This window comes from Peromyscus leucopus, chromosome 3 (assembly GCF_004664715.2).
Source record: "Peromyscus leucopus breed LL Stock chromosome 3, UCI_PerLeu_2.1, whole genome shotgun sequence".
Lineage (NCBI taxonomy): Eukaryota > Metazoa > Chordata > Mammalia > Rodentia > Cricetidae > Peromyscus > Peromyscus leucopus.
Genome location: NC_051065.1, coordinates 46,290,987 through 46,313,587, shown reverse-complemented (window position 1 = coordinate 46,313,587; position 22,601 = coordinate 46,290,987). Strand labels below are relative to the sequence as shown.

At 40.5% G+C, this 22,601-nt stretch overlaps 2 gene segments (V, D, J or C); both read left to right on the top strand.

The window, feature by feature from the left end:
* Positions 1 to 457: 457 nt before the first annotated feature.
* Positions 458 to 1,088, top strand: LOC114687293. The segment is given in 2 exon segments: positions 458 to 564; positions 694 to 1,088. Coding segments are annotated over 2 exon segments (471 nt in total).
* A 10,244-nt stretch (positions 1,089 to 11,332) lies between these two features.
* Positions 11,333 to 12,082, top strand: LOC119087694. The segment is given in 2 exon segments: positions 11,333 to 11,658; positions 11,781 to 12,082. Coding segments are annotated over 2 exon segments (351 nt in total).
* Positions 12,083 to 22,601: the final 10,519 nt, after the last annotated feature.

The following is a 22,601-nucleotide window of genomic DNA, read 5'->3' as shown; positions in this document are numbered from 1 at the left end:
CAGAACTCATGACCTATGTTAACTATGAAGGTATCTCCTGGGAATTCACACCACATGCTGACACACCTAGAACAAACTTAAGACTGATTCACCTGTTTATAACACAATTCGTAGAATGCTTATTCATTCATGGCTGTAAGGACCTACACTTGGGAATATGGAACACATGAGTAGATGGACTCTGAGCTACTGTGTGGGAAACTAGAAGCAAGATGGAAACTCCAGGTGAACACGAGACAGATGCAGGGGCAACAAACTGTGAAAATGTCCCAGAGAAGCAGTAAATAATACTGAGGGTCAATTTCTGCTTCACACCTGGTGTAGCTGAGCCAGACGTCCCTACCAGCAGGAAGCTGAGCACGCTATTGCAACAGGAAGTGATTCTACCCTAGTGAAGTCACAGGCAGGACTTCCTATAAGAGACCAGGGACTCTCAGAACTCCCACCTCTCAAGGATCAGAGGTAGGCTTAAAGCTTTGAACAGACAAATGCTTTCTTCCTGTTTTGGCCCCTCCATGGGTCCTAGACTTCTTCACTGTGTGATCTTCTGTCTTCTTGGAGCAGGTGAGTCCTGAGCAGGAAGGGGATCATTGTGTAAGGCTGTCGTGTACTCAGTTCTGTGCCCTTCAGTTTGTGATATCAAAATGGTCTCCACCTTAACTCACTTAAGTCTTTTCTTTTTTTTCTCTGCAGCTTGTGTGGATGCAATGGTCATGCAGAGCCCAAGATACAAGGTTGCCAGGGTTGGAAAACCAGTGAATTTAAGCTGTTCTCAGAATCTGAATCACGATGCCATGTACTGGTACCAACAGAAGCCAAACCAAGCACTAAAATTTCTGCTCTACTACTATGATGAGACATTGAACAGGGAGGGTGACATTTCTGATAACTTCCAACCCAGCCGGCCCAACACCTCTTTCTGCGCTCTTGACATCCGCTCTGCAGACCTAGGGGATTCTGCCATGTACCTCTGTGCTAGCAGCAGAGACACAGGGCTACAGCACCACCAACCCTCTGTTCATAAACCTTTTCCTTTTCCAGACCCAAGTATTTCATCTAGAACCACCCCTCCCTTCTTACAACAGTAGGAAGTGGGTTTAGGGCTGTCATTTCTCATCCACAGACAGAAGTTGACCGACCATAAACCAACAAAACCACTGGTAGTTATGTCAAGAGTGGAAAAGCGATTACATTCAATTTGTAGTATTTTCCTATGATCTCAAATTCTTTCCCCTTCAATGGAAAAATAGAAAATAACCCACCCATTTTTTTTTAAAAATCTTAGTTGAATTCTTACAAGCACAGCCCTGTTATATGAAGGGTAATAAAGATCTGATGTTATAAACAGGCAGATCTCTGGAATTTGGAGAACTTTTGATGTACTGTGTATTCTTTAAGAATTCATACATTTTCAGCCCAGTCACCAAAGAACTACCTGTCTAATGGGAATGGAAAATTACCAATTCCTCAAGATGACAATCTTTTAGAAAAAAAGTAATCTTGGAGGCAAATATCCATACACTGATCTGTTCATACTTGGGTAAGAGGTACTGTTGACATGACAGAATGGAAACAATTTCTAGATTAAGAAATTATATTGAGAGAGGAATGTGTTTGTGGATAAATCTCTTACAGTTATCTCTATATAAGTGGATTATCCTGTCACCAAGGGAGATAAAAAAAACACGGGAGAATGTTCAAAGGAAAACTACAGAGTAAGGACAACTACAGATGAGAGACTCTGGATCCCTTGTCCAACTTAAGCAAGGTCTGGCCAGTAAATATTGTAACCTTAGAGACAATCACATGAGAACATATATATTTATATATTGTCTTACAATTAACATCCCTGGTAATAATGGTGTTCTGAAGAAAAACAGAAAATATAAAGTGATAGGGTAATCATAAAAAACCCACTCCCAGGTCACCTCTGGACTTGATTTAAAATTTTCTTTTTTTTCATTGAACGCTCAGAAATGTTTTACTGTTACCATTTTTTTTTTTATATGCTTTCTCACATTCTATTACCTCATGTGGGCTTGCAACTCATAGCTAAAGAAGCTGTGTCCGAGGGGAACATATGGTACATTATAAGGGTCTAAGAAGGGTTAATTAGGCAGGGTACCAGCATATAGGAAGTTCTAGGCCATATACTTCACATACATGGTATTCTTCTTAGTTTTCTCCTGCATCCAAATTAACAAAAACCCTGAAATGTCTTCATATTTTACTAATTGAAGTTCAGTGAGAGTCAGTAAGATGTACAGTAAGCTGATTGCTTGTCTGGCATTTAAAATAGTGTTCTCATTAGATTCAATTCACTGTTATCATCATGTTTAATTAAAAGTGACAAAGGAGTTAGAACAAGCCGATAGAGAAAACTCAAGGGTACAGACAGCTAAGGGCTGACTATTAGAGCTAGAAAAGTGGGAAGCCAGATAACAGAGTAGATGCCAGGAAAATAAGGAGCAGCAAGTCCTCTGGAGAAAGATAAGGCTGAGTGCATTTCCTAGTGTTGGGCACAGGTCTGGGCTCTGATGCTTCCTCCTGTCCTGTGACTACAAAACTGTGAACAGTTTTGGAAAACTCTGGTATCATTGTCTTCATTGTCACCTTGACTGGATTAGGAAATATATAGGTGAATAAGAAATATCCGGGTGTGACTATGGTGTTTTCATAGCTGATTTGGCTAGAAGGGCTCTGACTCAGTTAGTGACTGGGTTAAGCCATGGATGGATTCAAAAGTTGAATAGAATGTACTAGAGTGGTGGGCTATAAAAGACAGGTCTGGTGGGAGGAACTAGGAAAGGGGGCGTGTCCTTGGGGCTTGTATTCAACTGTGTCTCCTCTCATATGAGTCCCTTCTGACTCCTGTCCACCAGGAGTCTATCTGCTTCCTGGATGTTGAGATTTAAGCTGCATTTGTCCTGGGCTGGCTCTTTTGTAACTGTGAGCTAAATAAATAATTCCTCCCTTACACTGTTTACAACAGATAACTTGGTCACTGTTATGCAGAAGTAACTAATGCACATTGCTTGAGGAAAGTATAAATTTTGACTGTTGAGAAGGCTAACATGGGATTGAGTGCTGTCAATAAAACATTTGGGTATAGTTTTTTCTTTTTTATATTTTTAGTTTGTTGGGCTTTTTAAAAAAATCTTTTATTGAAAATGGATTTTTTTTTCATACAATATAGTCTGATCACACTCTCCCCTCTCTCTATACCTTTCAGTTTCTCCCTACCTCCTCCCATCTGGATCCATACCCTTTCTTTCTTCTTTTTAAAATAGTGCTTTCTTTCTTTCTTTTTTTTTTTTTTTTTTTTTTTTTTTTTTTTTTTTTTTTTTTTTTTTTTTTTTGGTTTTTCAAGACAGGGTTTCTCTGTGTAGCTTTGTGCCTTTCCTGGAACTGACTCTGTAGACCAGGTGGGCCTCGAACTCACAGAGATCCGCCTGCCTCTGCCTCCCAAGTGCTGGGATTAAAGGCCTGTGCCACCACCGCCCAGCTTGATCCATACCCTTTCTGTCTCTCTTTAGAAAACAGACATTGAAAAAATCATGATAAAATAAAAAGATAAATAAAAAAACCAAATCATAATATCACAAAACAACCAACCAAAAAAAAAAAAAAACAAGCCAAAGAAAAAAAGCACAAGAAATTCATAATATGTATAGACGCAGAGACACAAATATTTGCACACACAAGAATATCATAAAAACCCTAAACTGCAAGGTAGTTTTAGCATAATTTGAAAAAAGCACTTCCAAAGATGCCATTGAGTTAGTTTTATGTTAGTTTATGTTGTTGTGTGTGGGGCTGCCCTTAAGAATGGGTTGTTTCCCCAGTGAGACTTGCTTATAGAAAACTAATTTTTTTTTTGCAAGTAGTTATCAGCTGGAGATAGCTTCTGTGTTAAGGAAGGGAGCATGTATCCACTTTCCTTTTCAGCTCTAGGACTCCATCTGGTACAGCCCGGTCAGCCGGGTGCATGCTGCCACATTCTCTGTGCTCATAAATACGCCAGGCCTGTTATGTCAGGAAGGCTTTCTTCCCTTGGTATCCTTCATTCTCTCAAGCTCTTACATCTCTTCTTTTTCAGAATCCCCTGAGCCCTGAGAGGAGACATTTGATGGAGACTTCCCTTTTGAGGCTGGGTGTTCCGAGGTCTGTCACTCTCTGCATATTTTCTGGCTGTGGGTCTCTGTATTTGTTCCTACTGTTGAAAGATAAACATGGTATGTATTAGCTTTTATGGGGATGCTAGGTGTTAAGTCATTGATAAGGAAGCTATCCAAATAATCAGAGGTTAGGTGAAGGGGTAAGGGATTGGGGGTGGGGACTGGATATCTCTAGGAAGGAGAAATAGAATAGATAGTTATGGATGAATGGGGGTGAGCTGGCTGGAATAGGAGCATCAAACATGGAGGGGATGGAGGAGGGAGGACAGCTAAAAACAAAGGGTCATTTGAGGTGTCATATGGGCTTCATTCGCAAATTCCTAGGTGCCCTAGACCAGCCCCATGGAGTTTGAGCAGGGGAGCTACAGAGAGACAGATGTGAGCTCTCATGCCCAGCATTGGGTTTCTGAGAAACTCAGAGAGAACTAGACTCTCCATGCTCTGCTGCCACTGTCCTGGCTGTAGATTGATTGGCATTTTTTTCTCCAAGCCCTCCTGGCTCTAAGTGCTTCCCCAGCAGATTCATTAGCATACTCCCTCTTCTGCCCACTTTCCAGGTCCTGCCTCTTTGTCCTTCAGCCATCAGAGGTAATTATGTCCAGTGAGAGGTACATATTTGGACAGGCCAGGGAAGCGCCTAAAGCGCATCTGGTATTCTAGCACTTACTTATGTGTCTTGGGATGGAGGAATAACATGCTTGTTCTTGCAGCAGAGTGATTTGTGAAGAAGTCACTCCCAAGGATTTGTATTCAGTCTTTCTGATTAAAATCTGCTGACTCCTCATGGGAGGCCTTGCCTTGGAGGAAGTAGGAATGTGGGGAGAGAGAGAAGAGGGGGATCTGTGGTTGGTATGTGAAATGAATAGAAAATTTCTTAATAGTAAAAAAACAACAACAACAACAACAACAAAAAAAACTATCCTGTCTTAGTAACCTTTCCGTCGCTGTGATAAAATACAAAACAACAAAACCCGAGCAAAGCAGCCTAAGAGAGAAAGGGTTTGCTTGGCTCACAGTTCAAGGCCATTACAGTTGTGAGATCCTGGTGGCAGGGGCTTGAAGTGTCTGGTTACACTGCATCTGCCCTCAGGAAACAGAGGCAGGTAAATGCTTGCTGCAGTGGGGGACTGCCTTGACATCCAGTTATGCAGCAGAATGGGCAGATGTCAGTCTCTGAGTCCTAGAGAAGATCACTGGGCCAGACCTAACAAAACTCAGTAACTCATGAAATTATTAGCAAACCAGTGATTCTCAGTGAAGGAGAACAACAAGGCCAGAAAGAAAATCAGTGATTTATACTTTGTTAGTATAAGTTTAGATTTCTCATGGAAGATAAATATGTCTTTCTTTATAATGAACTTCGTTTTATTATTTTTCTATTTCATTTAATTGAACATTATCATTCTTCATTTGCATGGTTGCTTGAATTGACTTTAGTTTATTTATTTATTTGTTTACATATTTATTTTACATCCTGGCTGCAGTAAATCACTCTTCTCCTCCCAATCCCTTCCCCTACTTCCCCCTGCCCCTCCTCCCAGGGACTCCTCCTCCATTTCTATTCAGAAAAGGGCAATCCTCTCATGTATATTGACAAAACATGGTATATCAAGTTGCAGTAAGACTAGCACGTTGCCTTGTATTAAGGCTGCACAAGGCAACCCAGTATGAGGAATAGGGTCCCAAGAGCCCGCAAAGGAGTCAGAGACAAACCTGCTCTCACTGTTAGGAGTCCCACAGGAAATCAACTGTAACATCAACCCTGAATGCATCTGATCTCATCTGATAAATCCATATTAACTAAGGGAAATCTCTCTTAAAGAGTTGTTGAAGGGAATTTGAAAGAAATAATTTTGTTTTGTTTTGTTTTTAGGTATAGAATTGACCGACCGACTTTTAATACTTATTTAATGTCAGAAGTGGCAAAGGTTAGAAAGATTGAAATGGTTCTAAGATTCCAAGAAGAAGCATATGACCAAGAAACTATGGTCTGCAAACAAGAATATTTAAGAAACAAGAGCTATGTATTCAAACTCAACTGTATTTAAGGTACATCTATACTAAAGATCAAAGGAAAACCAGCGTCCTCTTTTCACGGCTGGGGTCATCATCATTACCGCACCACACCCCAATGTGTACTTGTATACTAACGCTTGTACACACACACACACACACACACACACACACACACACACACACACACCAGAAACACACATAAAGGCTCACACTAGCCTTCTTTCTACCTTCATTCCCACCTCTTCCAGCAGATGGCAGTATTAGATTCACAAAGCCGCCTGTTTGTTTTGTTCCATTTTCATTTTAACATTATTTAAATAAATTTTATATACTTACTAACGGTATACATTTAGAGAGTGAAATGGTTGATAGGGGCACAAGCACCCATAGTCTCTCATAGCTACTTTATTTTTGTGATGATGGCAGTGAAAAATTTATTAAGCAAGAATCTTAAACGCGATGCGACATTAACTACATACAGTACTAAGCACTCTTGGTTCATTCATCATAGAAACTTATACTGTATGTATATGGTTTGAAGTACGTTTTCCCACTGCTCATAACACTGATTTTTATATTGACATTATCTTTCTAAATATAAGTAAGATCATGAACTATATTTTTCATGTATCTGGTTAATTCCCCTTGATATAATGTCTTCTGCATTAAATTATTTTGTGGAAATTTTCAGGATGTCCTTTTTAGGGTCAAGTAACTCTGTGTTGTATATATTTCCACAGTTCCTTGTCTATTTGGACATCCACGGACACTTGATTATTTCCTGTGCTGTCTATCATGATTAATGCTTCCGATGAGCAGGAGAGCTCAGACATTTTCATGAGATACTCAGCTTATTTTTTTCATGCACATGCCCAGGTGAGTGTTTGTCTGGTCTTTTGGTACTCATATTTTCAATTGGGGGTGGGGACAATGTTTTTGTAGTGGCTATGTCAATCTACATTCCACAGACAGAAGAGGAGGCTCTCCTTGCTCACACTTCAGTAAGATACTTGTCATATCTTGTCTTTTGATAATAGTTTTCCTAATGGGTATGAGGTAATATCTTGTAATAGGCTTGACTTACGTTTCTCTGATTGTGAGTCATCTAAAGCACCTTAAATACCCGTTGGCAAGGGCTATCTACTTTGAGAATTTTGCCACCAGAAGAAAAAATTCTCACTCCTTTGGAATATCAGGGTAGAGAGAGGAACTGTGCTTCCCATCAGGCAAACTCCAAGGGCAAAGACGGTGATGCCCATCCTGTCAGGCCTCCAAAGCATAGTTATTCCAGCTGTGTGTGATAGAGACTTGTTTTTTAAATCCTCTTTTTATAGTACCTGGAAAAAAAGTAAATATTGACATAATTTTTATTAAAGAAGGAGACAAAAATATAAGAATAGAAGAGCTCTCACACCCAGGCATGTGTCCTTGATTACTGAGAATAATCTAAGGTAGGTGCATAGATTCAGGGGAAGTGGGACACTGGAAGAATTCATATTTTTTTAATGTTTGTGCTTAAGTTATTTATATAAAATTCAAATGGAATGATGTAAGAAGAGAAATGTGAATAACAAACTGTGAAATAGATTTACTTCAATATTATTGCAGCCTTGCTGGGCTGAGGTATGAGGGAAGAAAAGTGAGAAAGGTGGAACCGTTTTCACCCCCACTGATGTTCGTTTTCACTTCCCTGTCTCTTAATGTGTGTATCTAGATGTGACCTTTGGTAAATACCTCTAACAGCGGCCAGAAAATGGAAATCTGCTTAGAGATGATGAAACAAAGATAATAGAATAAAAAGCATGCTTAAGCATTTCAAAGTCTAATAATGAACTAAAAATATAACTCTTTATCCTGAACTCTTGCTGCTCCATAAACATTCTGAGCCACACCGTATGTAGTTAAGAACAAAATATTCACCATTTCAACTGAAATACAGGATTAGTTCTAGAACACTATCCACTGGGCAATGGAGACCTCACGGGAAACCCACCCCACAGGAAGTAGCTGTGAGTTCTAGCTTCCTGACCTGAGGCTGAAAGTGTCCTGCCTGGCTCTGTCTACAGATCACTTTTATGCCCATGTCTGCAGTGGGCACTAGACTTCTTTCCTATGTTGCCATTTGACTCCTTGGAGTAGGTGAATTCTGAGCCAATGGATCTGCACCACTGGGTTCTGGGACTCTCTCTCTCTCTCTCTCTCTCTCTCTCTCTCTCTCTCTCTCTCTCTCTCTCTCTATCTCAAAAAGTACATCCTGGACCTATATGCTACCCATAGATTTTCTGGAAGGTACCAACCATAAGAAAATAAGCAATTGCATTGTGGAGTAAAAAGCAAAATTCACTTTCAGGGGGATGTAAGGGGCTGCAAAGATATTTAACCTGACAGTGGTCTACTTCATTAAAAGACACACAGTACAGCTCTGTCTCAAGAACTCTCTTCTTGCCCAGGGTCTCACTAGTGTTGGTGTCACCCAGAACCCAGGATACATGGTGAGGAGGAGAAGACAGGATGTAGCCCTTTGACACATGCCAATCAATGAAAGGACACAGTCATGTTTTGTGGTATCTACAGCTCCTGGAGGAGATACCACACGACTTATGTCCAGAAGGAGTCATAGACAGTTCAGGAATGATGGAGAAATGGTTCTCTGATAAATTTCCCGAAGAGGATCCCAGTATCTTAATGATAGAGCCAGCAGAGCTCTGGAAGACCCAGTGGTATATTTCTGGCCTGCTCATTACCTGCATCAATACAGACTCAAATGTTGCAGGGCAGAAATGTCTGCCAGACCCCACCTGGGAGCAGCATGGCTGAGGGAGACACATCTGTGATATGAACATACCAACCTCAACACACTTTGCAGGTTGTTGATGAAGGTAGGGGAACATTATAGGACATGGAACATCTCATCCAACTATGTTCAGAAGTAAAACTTCACTTAAAAATCACTGAGGATTAAAATGATCGTAATTGTTAAGTTAAACATGCATTGGTCAATGCAGCTTCCCTTTTTCTCCACACTTTGTATGAAGTCACATATCTTGCACTTTACACGTATAATTTTGTGTGATCTCCCAGGGAGTGAGGAAAGGAAAACATTTTACTAATTTTAGGACAAGTAAATTGGTTTCTACTGGTTAGATTTTCTTTCTAAAGAGTAAAAATAAATGAAAGGAAGTAAAACAATTAATAGGTGACAAGGACAGCATTCAAATACAAGTATGTCTTGAGTAAAAGCTGTGTGCTTTATATCACATCACGTTGTCTGGTGTTTATTGCACAGTCCTTGCTTTGTTCTTTAAGTAGTTCCCATACAGGCTTGGGATAATGCCAGGATACATAATTTATGCTACAAGATTAAAATGTCTAAGAGATGGGCTGGATATATAGCTCAGTGGGTACAGTGCTTATCTAACATATATGGAGTCCTAGGTTCTATTCCCAGCTCTGTAAACCTGGCATGGTAGCTCATGCCAGTAATCACAGTCTATATTCTCAGGACTTGGGAGGTAGAAACAGCATTATCATAAGATCAAGGTCATCCTTGGTCACATAATGAATTTAATACCAACATGGAGACCCTGTCCCCAAATAAAATAAAGCACAAAAGCAGAGTATCTGAGAGATGTTAGACTTGGAATAGGATGAACCTTAGAATACAAGAGAATGCTCTAATCCACAGGTCTTGCTTATTGAAATGTGTTACCTCCACTTTTGGATATTTCAATGAATGTGTGCTTCTTTATTCTCTTGATTTGTCCAATATTGGGCACCAGGATGTGATTTCTACCTGCTTGCATAAAGAAATTTCTGAATTTCAAAAGGCAGGCAGGTGCACAGTCATTTCAGATGACCAGACACGTGACAAGTCCAGCATAACTAACCTGGGAGACAAATCATGGCACTGTTCTACATGCTTTATACATCCTGATTTTCTCAAATTATTTCAGGTGGTTCTGTTTCTACCTCACCTATCTCAGAAAGAAAGAAAGAAAACAAATGACAAAATAGAACATTTCCCATAATACAAAAGAGACTTGCTGCCTGGAGGCGATTCTAGAAGGAAAAGACAGCCCTTGGTGACCTGAGAAGAATGGATGCAATGAAAGAGAAGGGAAAAGCCCATCTATTCACAGCACAAGGCACATGCTTATTTAGTTTACATTTTATTTAATATTATTATTGTGTGTTTGTATGTACTCTATATGTGTATGAATGTGTGTGCACACTTTCCAAGTGGACATACATGTGGAGGTCACAGGACACTTGTGGCAGTTCATTCCTAGGACCTGGGGATTGAACTCAGGGAGTCAGTCTTGCACAGACCACATTTCTACCAGCTGAGTCATCCTGACTTGGGTTTTTAAAACGTATTGCTTCTAAGAGAGTCCAAAATAAAATGATGATGATGATAACAATAATTATTAATAATAATAGGAACGATAATAAACCACCCAAGGAAAGCATTACCTAACAATTTAAGGAAGAAAAGGGGGAAATGGGGAAAACTCAAAACTCTACAAAACCAAAGAGAAACACAAATAAAGAGAACTCATAACAATCAAACAAAAGATTCCATACAGAAAACTGAGGAAGATTTAGCAAGGATGATAGCAAAGAATGCTTTTAAAGAATCTCCCAACAACACAAGTAGGCAGGAGAGAGGCCTATCAATAAAGATAAAAAGAAAAGGAGCAAAACCAAAAGAAACAAAAGAAGAAACTGACTGAACTCAAGAAAGACATGAAAGAAAAAACATCAAAATAGATTTTTAAAAAAGTGGAAGAAAAAACCATTGCAAATAAAAATTAGTAAGGCGCATTCAAGAAAGGCAGCAAAACACATATGGGGATGAAAGGGCTTAAAGAGAGAGAAACAACCAGAGCGAAGACGGGGAGGAGATGGCAAAAGTGAGCGCAGAGATGAGATGGGTCCAGAACATCACTGGTGCTAAATGTGGCTGACCCCTGGGCCACACTGTCCCACACTTCCACCACAGACACTGCACAGACCCTGGAAGAGGTGAAGGCATTGAAAATGAACCCTACAGCACGTATAACCAAAGGTCTAGAATCCTCCTAAGGTAGTCAAAACAACATAACCCCAAAGATGAAAACCAGTGGGCTGGTCTGAGTAAGAACAGCCCCTCCTCCCAGAACTGCTGCAGGTGCCTGGAGCCAGGGCCTTGCTCTCTGCTCTCACTCCCCTTCTGCTACACTAGGAAGACCATTTTGAACATCTTATATTTTTGGTTGTGAGCCTAGCCTTTAACGGCTGAGCCATCTCTCCAGCCCCATTTTGAACATCTTAAGAATCTTCCTTCCACTCTAGTCCCCATAATTAGGCAGGTGGAGCCCCTGGCTAAGCTGCTTTCCTTGTTTGCTGAGAGTTGAAGAAAACATCTTCCCCACTATGAGCAAGCAGACACTCTGCTGGGTAGCCTTTTGTTTCCTTGCAGCGGGTGAGTCCTGGGCTCCGGAGTAAGTTCCGGTCCCCCAGCGGCACATCTTAAGGCTCCAGCTCTGGACAGCAGCATCAAGCCCCTCCCGGCCTATTTCCAGACTCACTCTTTTTCTTCCCCAGGAATCACTCATGGTCGCATTACTCAGACACCCAAATTCCTGATCGGACAGCAAGGGCAGAGATTGACCTTGGAATGTGAACAAGATTTTAATCACGATAACATGTACTGGTACCGACAGGATCCAGGCAAAGGACTGAGACTGATCTATTATTCAATAACTGAAAAAGATATCCAGAAAGGGGACCTATCTGAAGGCTATGATGTCTCTCGAAATAAGAAGCCATCTTTCCCTCTCACTGTGACATCTGCCCAGAAGAACCAGATGGCTTTCTACCTCTGTGCCAGCAGTATAGCACAGTGAAGCACAGCCACCTCCTCTCTATGCACAAATGTGCTCATGTCCTGCTCCCCCTACCAGGTGGCTCTTGGGTCCTCCCCCAAGCCCATGTCCTTTCACTTCAGCTAGGCATTTGAAACAAAGTAGTTACTTACTGCCTTCTGTACTTTTTGTTGAATGGTGTAAAACTCAACCCATTCACTAAAGTGGCTTCAAACATTGCATACCTAGTTGTAACACATAAATGCATATTATACTCACATGAGAGGAGTCAGAAAGACATAGGGAAAATGGAAGAGAGAGGGAGGTTGATTTTTAGAAAGAGGCAATTGTTCCCTTGAAAACATTAAAATTCCATTGGAAGAGAGAAAGATGTGAAGATAAACACTGCAGTCATATTATTCTGGGTGTGCTTCAATCAACGGTGTTGGAGCACGGGGGGATTGCTGCAGCCAGTTGGGCCTGGTAACATCAAGAAGGACTTTAGGGGGAGTAACTTCTGTGATTAACACACACACACACACAGAGAGAGAGAGAGAGAGAGAGAGAGAGAGAGAGAGAGAGAGAGAGAGAGAGAGAGAGAGAAACAAACCAGGACAAGAGTGAAACAGGCATAAGGATCTATGAAAGAAGGGTGGTGAGAAGTCAGGTAAGAAGGTATTGAGAGCCTCTAGTAGCAAAAGTCCATAGAGAACAGCAGTGACAATTAGAGTTCAGAAGGTCAACCTATCAGAACTAAGGGTTCTGTTAGAGGAAACCATCACGCAAGGCATTATGGAATTTACTGCCTTTTGAATGAACTGGCTGTCTCTTGTTATAAACTTCTTGTGCAATAACAGTCATGATTCTCCCCACTTACCATGGATCTCTATGTTAAGGGTACATGTAATCTCACAATTGCATCTCAATCTAGGGCACAACTTTCCCTATACATTTGGGGTAATTGGACAACTGCCCCAGGTGTGTTTATTTTTCATTAACATATATCTGGCAAGGGCCATTCTCTGGACAAAAGTATTTCAACAAAGATACTTTTTTCCCGGGACAAATGCAGAGAAATAAACATTAGCTCATCTCACCCACAGTTAGAGAAAAGAACCACTAACAATTAAATTCTCAACCCCTTACCTTCACCCCGGGTTATTTACACAAGACTCTAACTTAAGAGATTTACTGCTCACATTCTTGGGGATGATGTTTTAGCCATTTGCTAGATACTGAGTTAAGGCAGTTACTTCCCACTGACCCAAGGAGATTGCCTGCAAAGCCAGACAGGCCATAGGTGCCAAGCTTCTTTCTTGTGCAAATTAAGTTTTAATTCCTCCTCAGCCAGGTGCTATTCCTAGATTTTCTCCTCAGCAATTACTCTGAGTGGAAGTGTTTTTACTGACCAAATACGATGTGCTCTGACAGAGGTTGCTTAGACATCTAGCATATGTCCCCCTCCCTATCAGAAAGCAGCTGCAGCTGAGAAAAGTGGCACCAAAGACAGTTTACTTTCTTGTGACTTGTTGGCCCCTAACATTCTACCTAGTCATTTCTAGACTATAGTTTGAGCACATAAATTCCCTAATTGGTCTTAGCCTTTAGTTGATCCTATCAGAGAACTCCCCTTTAGTCACTCCCCTTTTGGGTTGTAATTGGAAGCTGACAATTAATTGCTTTATGTGTGAATCCTTATCACCTCTCTCTGAGACCCTGAAAACTTCAAGCCTCGAATTGCTTTACCAAAGAATTACTGTGTGGGTATGTATACTAGTTCTCTGAGAGTACTGGGAGGATGGATGGAGAAGAACAAAGATGAGGACTGACATGGAAAGAACTAGATAGAATGAGGAGAGAACAGCAGAAGGGACTGAGAGCAGGAGGGAATGAGAGTAGCTAAGTAAGAGAGCAGAAAAGAAACTGTGTAGATAGAATCACCATAGAAGAATAAAGTGAATCGACTAAAGAACTCAGTGTGCTTAAATTCATTGAATATTCCTCAGATTAGAACCTTCAGCTGGTTGTTAGACTCCTCTGTGGACCCTGGGAGCAAACAATATAGGCTGGACCTATTATTGTTTGTGTTAAGAAGGCCGACAAGTCCATACTCCTCTAGATGTGGTAAAAGGGGGGGGGGTTGGAATAATAAAGCTATTGGAAAAAATGTAAGTGGACTTCATTGGGTTTCTGTGTAGGAGGTGTATATAAATCTATGTCTGGTGCTCATAAAAGAAATTGGGACTGGAGAGGAATTTCTCAGTCACGGCTGAGCAGACAGGTGGTAGATAAGACTGTGCAAAAGACCTTGACTTCTTCTGTAAGTGCTCTTCCTTTATATCTGGCCATCTTCCCATTGGATGAGAAACCTAACACTAATTCTTAGGATTACGTTTTGTTTTTTTTTTTTAAATAAACATTTATATGATCACATAGCTCTCTTCCTCAAAATATTTACCAGTCTTTACTACGCACAAAATACAACTAGGCTTTTAAAATACTTGGTAGAAATGTCAAAGAACTCTAGCTTTTCTGATGTGTTTTTTTTTTTTTTATCTATGGATTAACTGGATTAATCTGGGGTTCCTGGAGTACCTTTGCAGAGCACACAGCCTTGACTCTAAACATTATCCTTTTTTGTTGTTGTTTATTTATTTTTATGATTTTTTTAATTAACAATAATTTTTATTCATTTTATATACCAAAGATCCCCATCGTTTCTTTTTAATGCCTTTCCCATACTGGATTTAGCTTTGGGTTTTCCTCATAGCTATACTGTGGAAGCTTAACTCAGGCAGTCACACAAAGACCCAAATCCCAAAGATCTGGTGTGTTGCCTTTCTTGTTGCTCCAACAGGATGCCATCAGAAGCCACTGAAGGAAGAGAGGTTAATTACAACTTAGAGTTTCAGATGGTACCATTCTGTAAAGGTGGAGAAAGCCTGACAGATGGAGAATGTTGGTCTATAGCAGTGGGGGTTGTAGCATTAGCTTTCTTATGGCACCAAACAGCAAGCAGAAGCTGAGGAAGGAACTAGAAACGTTGATGCTTGTCCCCAGCAACTTAACTTCTACTAGCTAAGTCATATTCCCAACGGTTCCACAGTCTGCCCAAACAGAACTATCACCAGACAACCAAGTGTTCAAACACATGTGCTATGGATGATTGATGGATAAATAAAACACTGATTGGCCAGTAGCCAGGCAGGAAGTACAGGCAGGACTAGCAGAGAGGAGAATTGAGAGAACAGGAAGATGGAGAGGAGGAGAGACCAGCCTGCCATTCAGGGAGCATCATGTAGAGGCAGCAGGTAAAGCCACAGAACACATGGCGACATATAGATCAACAGAAATGGGCTGAGTATAAGAGTAAGAGCTAGACCATGGTAGGCCTAAGCTAATGACCAAGCAGTTTAAATAATGTAAGTGTCTGTATGTTTATTTTATAAGTGGGTTATGGGACTTCCAGGGCTTGGCAGGACCCGGAGAGAAAAACTCTAGCTACACATGAGTCTACTATAGGATAGATTTCACATTTAAACTATAAAATACCACTCTTGGCCACTATCGGCTGCTTTTCTCATAATGCAAAATTTAGGTGCAACTTCAGTAATCCATGTAGTCTTCAAAGTCTCAACATTTCAAAGATCCCAAATCCAGTGTATCCTCTGAAATTCAAAGTGTTTGTTTACCTGTGTCCCCTCTCTCAAACTAAACCAAAGCAAAAAAAAAAAAAAAAAAAAAAAAAAAAAAAAAGGTTACACAAATCTGCTGTATAGTGGCACAGAACAAAACTCCCATTCACAAAAGACTAACAGGAGAAAAGCAAGTAAAGGCCAGACCAGAGCAGGAACCTGAGCTGCAATCGGATTTGGTACTCTCACATGATAAGGTAGTACATTTTTTTTTTTCATGATGGCCTCAAATTTGGAAAATAACCATGTAGTCATAAACAATGAAATTAATAAGTGGATTAAGTTATACTTGGTGACATAATGAAGCTCATTTTTTAAAAAGATCAGATATGACTTGAAACAAGATGGATGATGATGAAGGAAAGAATACAGACAAATATACATGTTCTGTGGAAGTCAGAGCTACAATTTCCTTTGGCTACAGCATTTGTTAGTCTTAGAGGGAATAAGGACGCTTTGGAACTCTAAAAATGTGTTCTACCTTGATATAGGTGTGTCTACATGGATATATTGATTTGCATGAATTTGACTTATCATTTAAGAACTATACATATGTATTCTATGCAACATGTAGAAAGCTTAGATGATCCCAAGGCCAAGGACTATCTTAGAAAATGGGGCAGAAAGATTGGAAGAGCAGAGGTTGTGGAGGACCAAAAAGATACATTGTCTTCTGGACATAACAGAAAAACCACTGCACACATGAACTCACAACAACAGCCTTGGTTACTTATACAAGAGTTGTACAAGATCAAAGCAATCAACGTACCGACTTGGAGCAGGGAAGGATTCATGAGCTTCTGAAGTGATGGTGAGAGAGCAAGACAAACTCCATCTTAAAGAAAAACTTCATTTTTAATAGCACTAGGCCAGAAGCTGAACTAAGTTCCAGTAAAACTTTAAAATAGCCTTCAGAATAGCCCCAAGGGAAATAACCAACCAGCTAGGACCCTGGTCAAGGCAATCCCACCAGGGTGGGAAGGCTGATGGCCAAGGGATAGTCTTGATAAACAACATCTGCTGGACCCAAATGTCCTTGAACAATGTCTGTGGGCTCCAAACGTCCTTAGTAACCATTGTTGATAGAAATTCCCCTGGGCCCCAACCAGTAACCTAATCTTGTAACACCAAGTCTTGGACCTTCCAGCTTGCGGTTTTTCCCCTTTAAAAACCCCTCACTCTGAGAGCTCCTCCTCCACCTGCTTAGTCTGAGTGTTGGACATGGACCTAGCCCAGGCTTGCTTGTTATTAATAAACCCTTTGTGCTTGCATCGATATCAGCTTTGTGGTGGTCTTGTTGTGGGGTCTTGAGACGTGGGCATTATAATAATATGGCACCTCAAGGCTTGATTGTGCTCCAGTTAATGACCTCGTACCATACATATTTGGTCAGTGTGAATTAGCTTCAGTGGGTTATTAAAAAATAAGTGAAAGAGGACACAAAATGAAAGGGGTGAAGAGTAGAAGGTAGATTTGAGGAGGACCTTCAAGAGTTAGGGCAAACAGTAATGGGTAGCTATGATAAAAATATATTGTATATGCATGAAATGCTCATTCTCAAAGAATTAATAAAACTGTGGCTTAAAAAAGGGAGAGCTCTTGACATGAACCTGAGTGCTGGAAGGTGACTTCAGTCAGGTGACACTTTTAAGGGCTAGATGTCACAGTTACCTGAACCTTTTGTCAGTACTTTGTGAACTTCTATTAATACTTTATTCTTTAAATACAGTGTATATTTAGTATGCATTTGCTACATTTATCTTTGTTGCTACCATAAATTTTAAATAAATTTAAATTATTTTAATATACATAGAAATGTAAAGTTTTACATCTTAATGGGATTCTATGTGATATTTCAGCACATGCATATATTTTTGCTGTTTTAATCAAATTAAACAGATCTAGCTTCTCAAATGTTTATCATTGCTTATGTTGAAAACTTTCAAAAGCTTTTCTTGCAGCTTTTTAAAATATTTGTCATACTGGACAGTAGGACACCAGAACATATCATTGCTACCTAAATTAAAGCCTGTTTTATAGGATCCTATACTGGGGTTCTATGTGGCAACCCTTTTAATTCTACATACAAGTGATGTCATGAAGTATTTACATTTTGTGTATTTGGTTTACCTCCAGTTTACTCATGGAGATCTCATCTATTTGCTCTTCCCAGGATGATCCATGCGCCCCTCTTTGGGTCCTCCTTGTTAGCTAGCTTCTCTGGAGCTGTGGGTTGTAATCTGGTTATCCTTTGCTAAAAGCATCCCTGTTTCCTCTATGCAGTTGCAGTGACAGAATACCATTTTATGGATGAGTAATATTCCATTTGAATACTTATTACTACATAATTTTAGATTGCTTCCCTTTGGAGTATCTTGTGAATAACACTACAGTAAATGTGTGTGAGTGAAGATGTCTCTTACATACTTACTTCATTTCCGTTGGATAAATATTAAATAATCTGACTTCTGGGTCATATGCATTTCTATTTTTAAGTTTTTGAGGGAATTCCATACTCTTTTGCAATAGCTCTATCAATTTATATTCCAAATAATAAAGTGAGTCAAAATTTTTTTTTTCTCCACACTTCTATCAGAATGTGTACTTAAAAAAAAAAAAATGTTCAATGTGCTTGAGTGTTTTGCCTGAATCTTATGTCTGTGCACCATGTGCATGCAGTGCCAGTGAAGGCCAGAAGAGGGTGCTGAATCCCCTAGGTCTGGAGTTGCAGAGAGGTGCAAGTGTCCATAAAGGGGCTGGGATCCAGCAAAGGTCCTTTGGCAGAAGAGCCAGTTCTCACAAGCCCTAAGATCTTCAGCCCCTCCTACGCATTTTTGATCATGATGATTCTTATTAGACTAAGGTAGCATCCTGTCCTGTTTTCATTTGTGTCCTTGATTGATATGTTCTTACTCTTTGAAATATTTCACAAGCATTATGCAATGCCTTTTTAGTTTTGTGTTTTATACAACTAGAATGTTCAGCCCATTGTTTTTAATGTATTATCATTCTGTAATACATAATGGCTAATATATTTGGATTTATTTTTATTTGTTTTTTACATATTTATTTTCCCACATTCTCTTTTTTCCCTTCATTTTCTGACTTCTTTTGATTAAATTTATCTCATTTCATTGTTCCCTTCTAAAAATGCATGCTTTATTTTTATTTTATGATAGTTCACCATAAAATTTTTTATGACAGTAACAAAACCTGAAATTAATCTTATCTCTATGCTGCTCCTGGAGCGTATATGAACTTTAGCATAACAATTTCATTCCCTCCTTGGTTCCTAATGTTCCAGCTAGTCAGGCATTTAGATCTGTTTGACTTTAGTGACTAGAAGTTTTGTCTTTTTGATAGTATTCAGAGTCACTTTCCTGTGTAAATACACTCTAGTCAGTGTTTTCATTTTACAGATGTTCTGTATAAACTAACCCAGAGCAGAAAGTTCACCATGCTCTGCCTCTTCCCTTTACCCCTGTAACTCCGTTGCTTGTCTTTAATTACTGATGTCGTACATACTCTGGGTAAAGCTGTAGAGCTCCATTCAAGCCCTCAGACCCTAATGCTGAGGGGGGGGTTGTTGTTGTTGTTATTGTTTGTTTTACAATCTAGTGATCCCTGGGCTTTGACTCTGGCTGTTTTATCAGTGATTCTCACAGATATTAAGATACTAATAGATAAAGACAATGACACTGAGATATTCTAGAAGAAATAAGGAACTACAGTATATGTTGACTGTTGACAAAACACATGGCTGGACCATGGTAAATCCATAATTGTACAGCAGCATCAGTGATGACACATTATATTATATTATAATTGCACAGAGAAGAAACACTGCCAGTGTTCAGGAACAAATAATTTATTATGTAAATCAGGACTCATCCAAGTCGAGAAGAAATTAGATTTTAAAAAATGAGTTGAAAATTCTTCTATTTAGCTCTGGGGAAGGTGGAGGGATATGTAAGGTTGGTGGCTCTGAGTTCTGATTGCCCCATAAGTTCTCAATAATTTGTCTGGAGGTGGGCTGCAGGTTCCTGTGGATCAGAGAGGTGGCCTGCAGGTCTCTATGAATCACTAAAGTGGGCTGCAGGTCTCTGTGGATCACTAAGGTGGGCTGCAGATCCCTGTGGATCACTAAAGTGGGTTGCAGGTCCTTGTGGATCCTAAAGTGGACTGCAGGTTGTGGGTGAGTGAGGTGGGCTGCAGGTCCCTGTGGGTCAGTGAGGTGGGCTGCAGGTCCCTGTGGGTCAGTGAGGTGGGCTGCAGGTCCCTGTGGGTCAGTGAGGTGGGCTGCAGGTCCCTGTGGGTCAGCATGCAAGGCAGATGGAATAGAGAGCTGGCTATCCAACAGGGGCAAACCTGAGTGGTTAGGAACTCAAGGCTAACTTTTCTCTCCTTCAGTGCTGGAGAGTGAACTCATCAGTGTCCTACAACCGAGTTGTAGCCACAGCCTAGCACTTTGAATCTTGTCTGTCATGGCTTCAGACTGATAGTGACATTCAGTAAAAGGATGGAAGCCATTTTCCCTTGCAATTCCCCCCCTGTGAACAACTCCAACCCAGAGCCATATCAGGGAAGAACTTCCCAGAAACATAATTTCTGCTCTGCTAAACTGACATAGTAATGGCATGGCAAGAACATACGTGATGGCAAGTGTCATCCCAAAGAATGAGGAAGGGATCTTCTGATTCTGGAGGCTTCTGGCCACTTCATCACAGAAGGTATCTTCAACAAGATGTCCTTGTTCGTTGCAGAAAAAGAGCAGTTTCCCTGAGGCAGCCCCATACTAATGAGACCCAAATCAGCCAGGAACAAAAGTGCAGCCACAGCATCGGGCAACTGCCCTTCAACAGCCACATGAACGCAAATGTGGCACTGATTGTGTTTACAGCAATAAGAGCTCTTTCAGTACATGCAAACCTAATCTGAGGGGTCAGTTTTCACCTTTCTAACGACTCAGCCCCAGAAACACAAATGTGCAAATTGAATGAAAGCACGGTGAGAAAAGTGGTGAGCAAATGAGAGCGGAGTGCTGCAGGGAAAACAGCAAAACAGAAAACCATGCAGTTCATAGCAATTTCCGTGCATTTCCAATGCTTATCCATTACAGAAACTAACCCAGCACACACAAAACAAGATTTCCTAATCACCATACACTGGTGACTGGCCAGTAACTAGTATGACCTCCACTGCAGGAAAATTACTGTAAATAAATTATCATCAGCGGTTGCGCACGCTTTATCAGACTCGGAAGACAGCGATCTTGTGATTCGAGCATAGTTCAAAGCGAGTTCAGAAAAGGCGAAAACACAGAGAAACCCTGTCTCGAAAAAACAAAAAACAAAAAACAATAAATTATCATCAATATCGTGTTTGTGTAAAGACACAGATCATAAATAAGTATTGTTACAATTCAGTCCATTAATATTAAGAGGATATTATGTTATATTGTCATGTTATAATCATGATGTTATATTTAGAAGATAGATAGGGAAGTATCTTCACCAATATTGTGAAGAAACACTGAACTTGCAGCCTAGGTCCTGGCCTGGGCATTGTGGACGCATATGACAGTTCCAAACTGCAGCTCTAGTGATTAGCAATGATCCACGAAAGACTTGGTGTGGGAACTTTGAAGATATGTGGTGGAAGCAAAGGATGAATTCCAATGCTATTTAGCATCCAAATACACATCCATTTCCATTTAAGAAATCCACTTAATCATTTCAGTTGTATAGATGCCAGTGTGTTTTCTGTGTTTGGAAGTAAATCAGAATGTTTCTGGAGCTTCTTTAGGCATGTATATTTCTTTGATCATCAAGGAGAGTGATGCAATCTGTATCACTGGCAAGGACTACCACCAGGGGGCAGACTCTAGCGTTCCTAGGATTAAATGATCCTAGAGCAGGGCCAGACCTTTCTTTAGAGAAGGTGGTGTGAGGCTAACACTGAAGATGTTGCTGCTTCTGTTGTTACTTCTGGGGCCTGGTATGAGCCTTGTTATACCTGGAAACTTGTGTGTGAGTGTGTGTGTGTGTGTGTGTGTGTGTGTGTGTGTGTGTGTGTGTGTGTGTATACATGTGTGTCTGTGTCTGCATTAACCTGAGTGAACTAGTGAAAAGTTTTATGAATTGTTTGTGGTGTTCAAGTAAGAAAACACATCTGGGATGCCTAAGATGTAATATATAAATCACCACCCAAAGAAAATGAGGCCTTGTGTTTGGGATTTCTCAGAGGATGTATGTGTAAATACAGAGAAAGATTTTCCAGGAGCTTAAAGAAAGATGATGGAATGAGCCAGAGTTTTGTGGATTATAGCTGACTCAGGCTCTATGTGATTTTGGGGCTTCTGGGGTCTTTCATCACCATGACTTGTTTTTGGCAGGATGTGTGCTTGGCGCTACCGTCCATCAGTATCCCAGAAGGAGCATCTGTAAGAGTGGAACTTCCATGAAGATTGAGTGTCACTCTGTGGGTGTTCAGGCAACTACTGTGGTTTGGTATCTTCAATCCCCTCAAAGGACCTTTGAACTCATGGCAATTTCTACTGTGAGCTCTGCAGTCAAATACGAACACAATTTTACCCAGGACAAGTTTCCCATCAGTCATCCAAACTTAACCTTTTCATCTCTGACTGTTTTAAATGCATATCCCCAAGATGGGGGCTTCTACCTCTGTGGTGCTAGAGACACAGCGCTGGGCAGAAACATGACACCTCAGCAAGAATGCAAACGTCTTCCTTCCCCAGCGCACAGATGCTGTAGGAGCTGTTAGAGAGTAAAAACCACAGCTCATGTGGTTGAGACATCTGAGAGAGAGTGTGTGTGTGTGAGAGGGGGAAGAAATGGGGAGGGAAG